The sequence below is a fragment of the Vicugna pacos genome, unplaced genomic scaffold (assembly GCF_048564905.1).
Source record: "Vicugna pacos unplaced genomic scaffold, VicPac4 scaffold_140, whole genome shotgun sequence".
Lineage (NCBI taxonomy): Eukaryota > Metazoa > Chordata > Mammalia > Artiodactyla > Camelidae > Vicugna > Vicugna pacos.
In genome coordinates, this window is record NW_027328820.1 from 47,335 (window position 1) to 59,988 (window position 12,654).

The 12,654-nt window shown below is 46.6% G+C and overlaps 1 protein-coding gene across 1 annotated transcript in view; it reads left to right on the forward strand.

Moving 5' to 3' along the window:
- Positions 1 to 12,654, forward strand: part of LOC140695107 (uncharacterized) — a 78,335-nt gene that overhangs the window by 14,795 nt on the left and 50,886 nt on the right. Inside the window, exon 5 of the mRNA XM_072958016.1 lies at positions 1,280 to 1,498. Coding sequence (XP_072814117.1) covers positions 1,280 to 1,498 — 219 coding nt within the window. The remainder of the gene's footprint in view (positions 1 to 1,279; positions 1,499 to 12,654) is intronic.

The following is a 12,654-nucleotide window of genomic DNA, read 5'->3' on the forward strand; positions in this document are numbered from 1 at the left end:
TTGCTTGTTTATTCATTCATTCAACAAACATTTATTGAGTAAACTCTGTGGGTCAGATGCTTTCATAGAGTTATCTGATTCTTCAGCAGTACTGAGAATCAGGTAATGTTTATATTTTTTAATCTGAGAAAATTAGCTCTGAGAGGTTATAACCCCCCCAAAGGAAGTATAACTCATAAAGGAGGGATAGAACATGTGTACAGTCACCTCCTTTTATGCAGGTGGTACCCTATGCATTTTACATTTTCAAACATCCGTAATCCAGATATATTCTTGTAAGGCAAGGCTTTTTTTTTAATTGAAGTATAGTCAAGTTTACAATGTTGTGTCAATTGCAAGGTGTTTTTTGACTTTTGAATTAAAAAATACTTTTTCAGGAGGGAAATTAGGTGTATTTATTTGTTTGATTTTTTAAAATGAGGTACTGGGTTTTGAACCCAGGACCTCGTACATGCTAAGCATGTGCTCCACCAATGAACAGTACCCTCTACCCCAAGGCAAGTTTTCTTATCCATTATTATGAAGCTTAGGAGTTCAAATAAATTGAATAGGAATCCAGATCTTTTGATCCTACTGTGGTCCTTCTCTTTATATTCTGCTGAAGGGGGTTGGGGAAGCATTTCCTTTGTTCATTTCTTTATTCAGCATTTTTGAGCAGTGACTTTGCATCAGGGCCTTGCTAGGTGCTTGGAAATAGAAAATAAGAAATGACCTTTCTCTGCAGAGGCAGGAAGCCTAGACCAAAAGCTGGGTAATGTGATCCGAGCTACAGTAGCCATATGCAGACTCTGAGCACAAACTGTACCCTTGGATTTGCTTTGGCTTCCCTTGTCTTCTGGCTGGTACACACCAGGTCACCGCAACCCAGATGGGCCCGTAGCACACAGCAGAGAATGTACCTCGATCTCCTCTCCCCTCTCGGCAGGGCCTGCAACATGAGCATCCCTGACTACGTGCAGTGTGCTGAGGACCACCAGACTCGTCCCGTTGTGGTCCAATCCATAGAGATCATCTCAGAGGAGAATTTCTTTTGCATCTATCAGCTACTCACCTCGGTTAGCCATATCAGCCCTTGTGGCTCCCAGTGGACACTCTGTATCCACTACAGGCACCGCTATGTGCCCGAGAATCGGTGGAGCGTCTTCCAGAAACACCCCAAGGTCGTGGGCCTTGTCACCATTACCGAATGTCTCTCTGCCAAGGCCTTCGAGAAGCTCCACATGCAGAGGAGCTGTATGGTGCATCGCTTAATGACTCTCAGCTTTTTGTCTTTGTGCAGCATGGGGAGGTAGCCGAGCAGACACGCACCGACGTTGCCTTCAATCTAAGAGTACTGCAGGGTGGTGGAGAAGAGGATCGAGGACTTCACTGAGTCACTCTTCATCTTGCTCAAGTCCAAGTGGCTGGATGGTGGCCCCAAGAATTCTGGGGACAAGATCCCCCTCCCCTGCATCCCGTTTGAGAAGGAGGACTTCATGGGACTGGACACAGACAGCAGGTAAGTTTACCTGGAAGCCAGTCCACCTTGGCTGTGTGCTGGATTGCTTCCCTACATCCAGAAAGGGATCAGCAAGGAAGAAGTCAATCTTGTAGCCAAGGGGGGAGGGAGGTGCAGCCCGCCGGTTTCCAGACATTTCAAAGTGAATCCGCCTTTATTTCAGAGAGATCCTTTTAGGGTTAGTGTGGACACTTACTCCCGCTTTACAGCCAGGAACATGGTGGGACCCCTGGAGTTGCTGTCCAATAAAGTAGCCAAAGCCACATGCTAGGAGCACTGGGGAGGAGGCTGGACTCAGCTGAGATGTACTGTAGGTCAAATGCACATCAGACGCTGAGGCTTGTCTAGTAAAAGTACATAAACTATCTCTCTACTTCCTATATTGATTACATGTCAAAATAATAGTATTTTACATACAGTAGATTAAGTAAGATCTGTTCTTAAAATCACATTCTAGTATTTGTTTTTTGTTTGTTGGTTTGTTTCTTTGTTTCAAATTTTAAACGTGGCAACTGGGAAACTTTCTTTACATGGCTCTCATTTCATTTCTGTTGGGCAGCCTGTCCTGGTACATGCTCATCCCTTTGCTTATAGATGAGATGCTGAGCCCCGAGAGGCAGAACGAGGCGCTGGTTGAGCTGCGGCTGGAGCCGCTGTCACCTGCCTCCCAGGCCCAGCACCTTTTCAGCTCAGGCCGTCTCTTCCTGCCCGACAGCCACCATGCCAAGTTAGGACATCAGAAACACCGCCAGGGACTTCCTAATGAACTCCTTATGCAGGGAAAGGCGTATCACGGTGTATGGGACAGAGCAGGGAAATGTTCATTCCCACTTTGTCCCTGTGATTAAGTCAATGGCCCCACTTTGCCTCGGAAGTACAGATGAGCTCTTCTGGGCTGCCTACCCCCCACCTTCTGCTCTGTTTCCCCGTATATCTATCATGTTTTCCCTCGGGCTGAAGAGGGTGAGATGCCTTTGCCGAGACGTGGTCCCCCTTTGCTGGGGTGAGTGAGGGAAGCTGTGTCCCCCCGGCCTACGGCCTCGGTCCTTGAGTCTGGAGAGGGCTCATGGTGGTCCCACAGGTGGCGGTCAGAAGACCTGGCATGTGCTACCGGGCCCGCTTTGGAGGTGGTGCTCTGTGATTCTTGAACTTACCTAAGATCAGATCCTACTTTCTGGTTGTTGGTAAGTTGGAGGAGAAGATGCTAGGGAATTAATAAAAAGAATGTCTAGACCAGCCCTGTGAGTGAGAAGCACAGGGGACACTAGTCCCACCTGCGAGAGCCCACCTAGCAGGCTCTGGATGAATTTTCTGTTCCTCCCCAGAAATACCTCTATGGCTTAAGGAAGAGGAGAGGCATGTCGTGGCCATGATCTGTACTTGTCCTCACAGGGCCCTGTGATCTACATGCCCGCACTCCCCATCTGCTTCTTGGAGATGAGCTGGCATGTTTAGGAGCCTGGGCACTGCTGAGGGCATAGCTCCCAGCACCGTGCTACACAGAGTCTCGCTCCGTTCACCTCATCTGTCAACTCCTGCTGAGGCCCCAGACATTAGTCAAGGTAGGTGCATCAGCGAAACCTAAGCAGGGACCACCTTCTCCCCCTGGACAGACTGGTGAGTGAGCAGTGGAAGCCTGGAGCCCTGCCCCAGCCCCCACGCCAGTGCCACTTCTTTTGTCATAGGAGGCACTGGTGACATTTTTGCTCAACAAATGCTTGTCTCTGAGTCTGCAGACCCACCAGAGAATGCCAGCTTGTTTTTGCCTTTTGAAGTCTGCCCTTGGGACTTGGCGGAGTAGCCGGATGTGTACTTAGCCCACAGTGGTTCAGCGCATTAAACCTGCCTCGTTGTGGGTCTGTCTATTCTGGTACCATAAGGGCTCAGCCAGCATCTGAACGTCATTGAGATAACGCGGCCAGTGAGCTCGGGTCAAGCACATTCTCCTCCAGTCACTTTTACTCCATTGTTTCTTTTACTATTCCACAGTCATTAATTTTTTAAACAATGCTTTGGTGCAGGAGCAGAGCCTCATTCTCTCCTGCTACTCTTGGTGGAAGTGAGTAAAACGGTCCAGACTGAAATGCGACAATAATTTGTAGCTCAAAAGCTGCCTAGTCGCTTGTAGGTCGAATTTTGGTTAGGGGAGCTGAACACGTTGTGGTCCCCCGGCAGCGCCGCTCCCCTCAGGCCCCTGCTTTCCCTTGAGCAGGAGGTGAGGTTGGGCCTCACCATCCCCGCGTCCCTGGCCTCACACACTCACATAAATTCTTGTACATGCAGTCAAAATTATTTTTGTTCTTGTGTGATTCTAATTTTCTCTTGTTCCTCTTTTCCTTTTTCTTTACTCCTTTTTCACTTGTACTGCCCAGTGAGCATGTTGTTGCTTCTGAAAATGTGGGCTGTGCACACCCTGCATTGGAAATAGCCAGATTGCCCTCCGTACAGTCTCCATCGCTTTAAAAAGCAACAACTTAACAGCTGTTTTGATCCATCTATTATCTTAGTCATTTTTTATTTTCTAATTTTTTGGAATATTTGCTTTGTTAGCTCATCACCCACTGGTGTTTGATACCTGTTGAAATCCTTGCTTTTGAGGAACATGTTTGGTCCTCCTTTTATTTAATGACAAATGCGCCCTTATTAAATTTGTTTCATTGTTTTGAAGAAGTAAGATGTGAATTGATTTAGTCGGCTGCTCAGGGATTCTTTTCATGGAGTATTTAAACTTGTAAGGTCAAACTCTGCAGCATTTTGCTCGATTCCTGCTTTTACACAAACGTGCTCAGCACGCGGTTCCTGGCTGTCGCTGTGTGACGTGCGTGACGTCGCTTCCTGGCCGGCGGTCACTGGTGAGGATGTGGCCGCCACGGAGGTGACAGCTGCAGGGGACGCTGTTGGAGGAAGAGGTCACCGTTTGGTTCTTTAATTTTTTTTTTTGCATTCAACTTCCCCGTGCCATTTACTTTACTTTGCCTTCATAAAGGGGCAGAATTGGGTCTAAAATCCATGCCACTATTTTTTCCCTTTACGAGGCTGGTTTTTCTGAGTATCAGGACAACATGGCCTTCTCCTAAGTAGCTGGCTCACCTGGATCTGTTGGGCAAAGGGACTGCTAAAAGGGCCGTAGCTTCCTCTCTGCTCCAGCCAGTGGGCATTCAGAGCTGGGTCTGTGGTTTGCCTCAGCAGCCGTGCAGACCTTCCTGCCTCGGCCTTTACTTTTAACCCATGTTGGCAGTAAAGAGCTGAATCCGTTTCTGTTGCAGCTGACGCCCACCACGTGGGCCCCCTAACGTGTCGTTAGTTTGTGGTAGTCAGTCCCCAACACCCCAGTCAACAATGAAGGAAGATGATTTGTCCAACCCAGGACCTTGGATTCTCAACCCTACCCTGGTTCATCTCACCTGGTGGAATTGTTTGGCCACCACCATCATGCTGACCATGAGGCCTTGTTTCTCCTTTCATGCTCTGGTCCAAATGTGGACACTTCATTTTTCACTGAATTTGTCTCGCTTGAGACAGGCCAGAATATCTGAATGAGTCCATCACATTCTGGGTGGGGAACAGAACAGAAGTAAGTGTCGCAAGTAGATGGAGTCTAGGCTGTCCGGGTTGGCAAATGCAGGCTGGGATCTGTGATGGCTGGGCTGTACACTGGACACAGGCCTTTCCCATGGCTCCTGAGAGCCCATGAGTTGAAGTGATAACAGCCTTGCGTGGGTTCCCCCATCCTCATCTGCTAATTGGCAAGTGTGTCTGCTAATTAGGAGCTCCCCCAGACCTCGGGCCCTTCAAAGCTCAGACCATGGGAGAACCTTGAGTCCCTTCTCCTGGGCCTCCTGTGTGAGAATCCACTGCCTTCTGAGGTGAACAGCGGCAGGAGATGCCTCCCCCTCCAGGGAGCACCCTACGGAGGACTGTTAGTGCACCATGCTGTGAGCTTGTGTGTTTCCGGCCATGGTCCCTACAGAACTACACTTGAGATGGGCTTATTGATGGAGATAACAGGACTGATTCCAGGGCAGGGCCTGGGGGAGGGAACAGTGGAAATTGAATGTGACCTCAGACACCTCGGTGGGTGCTGGGGCTGTTACTAAAATGGGGAGTCTGGGAGATACCTGCCAGGAATGGAATTCCAGAGTAAATGGTGGACATGAGGCATTTTTAAGATGCCATTTGTCATCCAAATTAGGACTTCAAAGAGGCACTCGGGTCGATGAGCCTGGGGCTCAGGAGAAGGAGCCGGAATAGAGATACACGTTGGGAGTCGTCATTCTTAGCTGGTGTTCACAGCCTTGCATGTGAATTAGATCGTCTCGAGAGCTGCAGACTGAGACTGAGGGGGGCAGGGCTGTGTCTTGGTTGGAGGAAAGCCCAGACCATACAGCTCTGGTGTGTCAGTCAGTGGCGTTTGCCATTTTCAAAGCAATGCCAGTTATCCTTAAGGGGCCAGGGGCTGGGCAGGGCCAGCCAGGAAGAAATCTGAAGGGAGGGTCGTGGCCACGTGTGCGTCTTGGGAAGGTGCAGAGGCTGCAGTGTACGGGAGGGTAGACTCCTCAGAAGCTAGAGTTGCAGTGAGGAGTGGGGAGAAGTTAGTCACAATCACCTGTGAGGGAGGGAGGGAGGCCTAGGGAGCCCCACCTTACCGGACTCGCTTTCCCATGAACAGAAGGCAGTCAGACAGAGGATCTGAGGTGAGAAGGGATGGGCACTGGGAGGGGAGCCAACCTGGAGAATGGTGCTTGCAAAATTCTGGAATAGTCTCCCTGAAAAATAGAGTTAAAAATACCCAGACTCTTAAGAACATTGTTAGTGACTTGGGAGGAGGCAGTTGTTTTTCTGGCCTCCTAAGGGTAAGGCATGTATCCAGGGATACACAGAAGATACGGGCAGTCTGTTCCGGGGGCTTGATCGTTACCGGGGGAACAGTGCAAATTTAAAGGGGGAGAAGGGCAGCGGAGGGAAACTAGCCAGGCCCCGTGTCAGGTACCAGTCGGCCGCCCTACTTGCGTGTTTCATTCACATCCATGCCTCCCAGGTGGGCGGTGGCAGCCCCCTTTTGGGGATTGGGAAGCCTTCTCAGAGGGGTTACAGAATTGGTCCATTTAGCGACTAGTAAATGCTGTAGCAGGATTCAAGCAGGGCCTTGTCAGAATTCAAGGGCATGTTCTCTCTACTGTTTCCAGTACTTCCCTGTTATACCTGGAATGGTGAAGTGGGTCAGTTTTGGAGCCTTTCAGAAAAAGTATGATTTAAGCGCCTCTGGACTGTTTCACAAAGCTCAGCATTCTTTGATGGTTCTGAAGCACGCAGTGATTTTCGTCCCAGAGAGGTAACGTCTAACTCCTTTGATGATGACGTGGTTGCAAATGGTGTACAGGTGCAAAACCAGACTTTGCAGCTTCTGAAGGGAAACTCTCCAGTTCTCCCTTGGTCGGCTTTCTTCCACGGGATGTAACTGTGCTGCAGCGTAGGCCTGAGCTTTCCATATGGAGTGAGAGTTTAATATCCGATGTTAGCATAAAACGGTCAGATGAAGAAAATCGAAGTTGACAATTTATTTTTGGGTTTCATTAGTCAAGATATACTATCAGTTAATGGCCCATATAGCAAATGAAATTGAGTACAGGACATTGCATTTCTTACTTTCTATTTAGAGTTCTCTTACAGAATAATGTTGCCTGCTTTGGAACATCAGCTCCACCACTCACGGCACCTATCAGTGTGTTGGTGTGATTGCATTTACAGAGTGAATGTAATCTGGGCTTCCTCAGCCCCAAACACTTCAGTGCAGAATCACGGGCTGTAGACGTCTGTTAGTCACGCAAATACTTCTAAAATTATATGATTCCAGAAAAGAAAGAAGAGAGAGAGATTGCCTTTATCAAATTTCCTTTCAGTTCTAAATGAAAACTGTTGTTGAGCAGCTCTGGTTTCCTTTGGATAAGAATATATACATTTCTTTGCATGTAACCTGGGTTTTGGGCTAGAACACCAAGTTCTTGCTGTCCACAAGCCACAAAAATAGTAGCCAAATGGCACACGTGTGAAATAGTTTATACTTTTTTCTGAGAAAGTATCCTTGAATTTGGGACTTGGGCTGTGATTTCTGCTTTTTGATTCCCCCACCTGTCTTGTAATCTCTCACTCCTTCCCACGTGGTTCCCAAGTGTTCGTGGTCTCAAAGGAGCGGGCAAACACCCAGTTGGTCACCATGTACTGCTGCTATAGATAGAGCCCAGACAAGACTTAAAGGACATTATCAGAGAGAACTTCCTGGAAGAAATGGGCTGTACATTCAGTTGTGAGGACAGAGTAAGAGTCAGCCAAGAGAAGGAGTCAAGAATGTGGCTCAGGTCGCAGGTGCAGCCCGGGCAGAGGCCTGGAGGCTTTTGGCGTGGGGACCCGGGGAGAGTGCCCTGTGCGGTCCAGGGTGGAGGGAGCCCCTGCTGGGGAGGACACTGGAGAGAGTCCGGGGTGTAGGGCTTTGGAAGAAGTTGAGTTTTACTAGAACTGACACAGTAGGCAGTGAAGGGTGTCAACAGAAGTGACCCTCAGGGAAGGTACTTCTGGTTTTGCTTCTGATATACTACAGACAAAAGGGTCGGGACGGGTGAGAGCAGGTATGTCTGTCCCTTTGAGATCCAACCCGTCATTCATTTATTCATAACACGTGCACTTCAGTGAGTCTAGGGGAGAGAGAGTGTAGCCACATAAATAAGCAAAATGTATTTGCTTCTTGAGAGCTTAGCGTTGTCAGTTAGCCTAGAATGTTCTAGGAAGAGAGGAACAAATTGTGGAGGTTGGAGGGAGGGAAGGCTTCCTTGGGAAACAGTCAAAATGAACCTGGAGGCAAGTGGGAAGTAGGAGCAGGTCAGGGGGCTCCTGAGGTCACTGGGGACCTATGTACTGAGATGAGGCTGGGCGAGCAGGGTCTGGGGTGGGGCTAGAACTCTACCAGGGAGCCTCTGAACTGTTTGAAGTGGGGTTGATGTAATCAAATTTGTGCTTTGGGAAGGCTGTCGTGGCTTTGTGTGTGTGTGTAGCGGGGAAGAGGTGGAGGGTGCCACCAACTGGGGGATCATTTGAAGACCATTCACAGGCTGGGATATGGGCTTCGGGGCTACTTGGGGACGGCAGGGGCAGTGTGGATGCCGGCTTTTCTTATGGGGGACTTGTTAGCGGGGCTGCCCTAGAGGCACCTTGTGGCTGGAAGAAAACTGATGGAGGCTGCCAGGGGGACATTCCTCTTCTCTCTTTCCATGCCTAGTGTGATTATCTTAGCTCAGCCAACATTTGGAACAAAAGAGCTAATCTCCAGGGTTGCCCAGGCCTTTGTAGAGCTCCTTCGAGTGAGATCTGATAGGATTTAGGTTTGTGTTCAGATCTGGATGTTCACTTAGCTAGAAACGTCCTGTCATTTCGATTTCCATAGGGGTTTTTATTCCTGATAAAGATTGCTTTCTTGGTGAGAGGAAAATTATTACAGCTGTTGTCTTTTTCAAAAAAAATCATATGTTTTAAGAGCTTTAATATTCAAAAGAATAGGAATATATAAAATATTTAAGGAAGTCTTTGGTGTGGTTTCTTTGCTTTCTGAGCTAATGTGGACTTAGAGCCTTTGTATTACTTAATAGCACATCCTTGTCAGTATTTAAAGAGCTGTTAGTGAGCACCCCAGGCCCCACCTCTCAAAGAATCGTTAAAGTTTGCTCTGAAATAGTGAGGTCATAAACGTCTTGTTTTCAGAAATCAAAAGGTTTTAAATACGCACCATAGCTCCATTTATAAAATAATAATAAGTTCAAAATTAAGAAAATGGAGGATAATTGATTTTTTTTAAAGCCTAAACATAAACTTTCTTGTGCTAATTTTGCAACTGGAAATTTTGAAAAGAAAAATCCTACTGCAATATCATCTACGTGGTATATATATATGAGTTTCACGTTTGAAATGTAACTGCGCAGTGGTTTTCAAAGTCAGGAGCATTCCAGCTCAAATACTGGCAGTGGTGGCTGCTGGTTTTCAATGGAAGAGCCTAAATTTGCCTTCTTAGCTTTTTTTTTTTTTTGTACTGAGAAGGTTGAGTACTGCTTTGCCAGCATGATTTTCGGGCAATTTGAGGGCAGCTGTCGTGTTCCAGCAGTGAGATATTTCCATGCATTTTATTTTCTGGACATCACCAGGGCACATGTGGGGTTTGTGCCTGCAGGCTGGAATGCTGCAGGACTCCCTAATCCATCACCATTATGTCCTGGTGCTGCTCCGGTCAGTGAATGATTTTCTGTGACTTGGAGGTAATGTGGTCTGATGGTGATGATCAGACGTGCAGTTAAATGCTATTAATTGAAATAAGAGTAACCTAGAAACATTGCTCTAACAATACAGGATGAGGGAGGAGGATTGGCTGAGCTGCTTGCAGTGGGATGTCTTCTCAGGTGACTCCCTCACCGTGATTCCTGCCAATATCCGCCCCAGCCCTGCACGGTAGTCCTGCCGAAGCAAGCAAGCACTTTGCTCAGAAACGCACTGAATTTCCTTGCGCCTCTGTTTGTTGGCTTTTTTTTGAAAACACATTTTGCCCTTTGCTTAAATGCCATCCATGCTAGTCACCCCTTACACTCATTCTTCTGGACCTCGTCCATACATAGCTGCTGAATGGATGAACAGAATGTAGTATCTCCATGTAGTGGAACATTATTCACACGTAAGAGTGAATAAAAAAGAAAAAAAAAAGAGGAAAATGAAAAATGCCACCTGTTTTGGGAAGTCCACCCTGACTGTTCAACCCACACTTTTCCCTTTGAAACACAATCACTTATGCTCCACTCTACTCTTTTTGATAGTACTTACCACCTTCTAATAATCTTTAACGTTTCTAAAAAAAATAAAAAATAAAGAGATGCTGATGCCACTTCAAAATATACAAGCCTTGCTAACAGCATGCTAATTGAAAGGAAGCAGACACAAACGGCCAGATATTGTTGATTTCAGTGATCTGAGAAGCCCAGAAAAGGCACATGCAGAGGCAGAGAGCAGGTGATGGTTGGAAGGGGCTGGGTGGAGGGGGATTACGGAGTGAATGCTAGTGATAGGGGGATTCTTTTGGGCTGATGAAGTGTTCTGGAAATAGAAGGTGTTGAGGGCTGCACAACTGTGATTGTGCAGAAGACTGCTGAGCGCTGTGTCTGGGAGTGCCTGTTGTTGGGGCATCTTTATTTTGTTCACATCCTGCAATGTGAAGGGCCATCTTCTGCTGTGGTCATTCTACTCCTGTGAGTGGTGAGGGTCAGGACTTTGTAGAGTCCTGTTTCTTTTCTCCCTCTGGCTGAGTGTAGGCAAAAAAATTTAAGCCTGAGAAAGTGCTCCATCTACAGAAATGTCTTTCAGTTTTGCCTGGTGTAAAAATCTTGAGAGCTTTTAACCGTTGAGGCTAGTCTGTGGGGGTAAATAGCCTATGAAGCCTGGGTGAGCCCGGGAAGAGCCGCGCTTCCCTCCCAGACACGGGTGGGGATTTCACCCCCTTTCAGGCAGTGAAGGGCCCAGACCCGTGGACAGACTTGACAGTCGTGAATATTTACGTGTATCCGCTGCTTCATCTTGGATATTAATTTCAAGCTGAGTCAGTTTGTGACGGCAGCCTCATCCTACATCAGGAATTTATAGTATCTGCTCTTTGAGGTGAAGACCTGACAGACTTGATTATTTAACAGTCTGCTTTGAATTGATATCTCAGATTCCTTTGTCAAAAGCAAAACAGCAGAAATACAGACGTCCTTTAATTCCAATGTGACCTGGAACGGGTTTAGTGTCTGTGCCTCAGTGGCCTTATCTGCGGGTGGGGAAGATGATAACAGTGCTTCCCTCAGAGGAGCTGGTGAGGGGAGAGTGAGAAGCACAAATGGAGGACTTACACGAGATGCTCATAAATGACCGAATTTAGTGCTCTCCGCCTGGTGAGGCCTTAGGGGTAGAGATGTCAGAACAGAGCAGTCCTAGCCGGAGCTCGATACGTGATGGTAGCTGTTATGATCAGTATCACCACTGTGGGTTATCAGGTAGTTTTAAGACTTGGTAATATGATTTCATGAATAATGTTAAAAGACTAGACATCTCAGATCCAGTTTACATAGTCCTCAAGATTTCTTCTGAGAATTGGATGGTTTCTTCCCTATCTTAAATCTGAGATGAGTCTCTAAAAATTTCCGTATTCCTCCATCCTTTTGCTTTAATTCTCTATTTCTTAAAAAACAAAGTTTTTAGATGGAGTTACTGGGGACTGAATTGAGGGCCTCATGCATGCTAAGCACATACTCTCCCAAATGAGGTATAATCTCTTCCCTGATTTTTTTTTAAATTTACATCTTAATTTTCAGAGGTTAGAGGCCTCTAATTATTTTTCTGGAGACTTGTCCATGAACCTGTAAATCTACAATTAATGGACAAAATTTGGTTTATTAAAAAAAAATCTATAGAATATTCTACAGTCCACCCAAAAGGAAATACTCATGGACTTAAAATGTTTCTCCTTTAAGGTGATTTCTCCTGTTTGGTCGAGCTTAATTTGTTAACAGCCATCCTCATCATCATAATGACCAAACTCGCTGTGAGTGGACGCCTAACTGAGGCTAAAATGCTTTGCTCATATTTTACTTCATAGCAAGTGTTTGATTGTAGGTATCAGTGTCTCCTTTTTTGTAGCTGAGGGATTGAGAGATGGGTCAGCTTGCCCCAAATGACACGCAGCTTGCGGTGGCTAGCTCGATGCTGGAATCCAGGCTGCACAGGATGAATTCTCAATTGCTCCTCTAATCAGCTTCCCGTTGAGTGTTTTCCCGAACTCCTGTGAGCCCATAAATGACCGATTTTAGCTATCTCAGCCTGATGAGGTCTTCAAAGGAGAGACACCAGTGAGAATGAGAGGCAGAGTGGCATAAATTAAAATTGTACATTTTCACAAATGTTTTATTCTCAGGTAATGACTGTAAAGGAAATAGTTTTTTAATTTAGTGCTTTGTGAGAACTAAAAACAAAACATTTAAAATAACGATTGTGCAAGAGAGAAGTGGTCTTTGAAAGTCCAACTGTTGCTAATGATGTTACTTGTTTTTTCTAGTGGTGCTTATTTACTGAAAAATTTCCAAACACTGAATTTG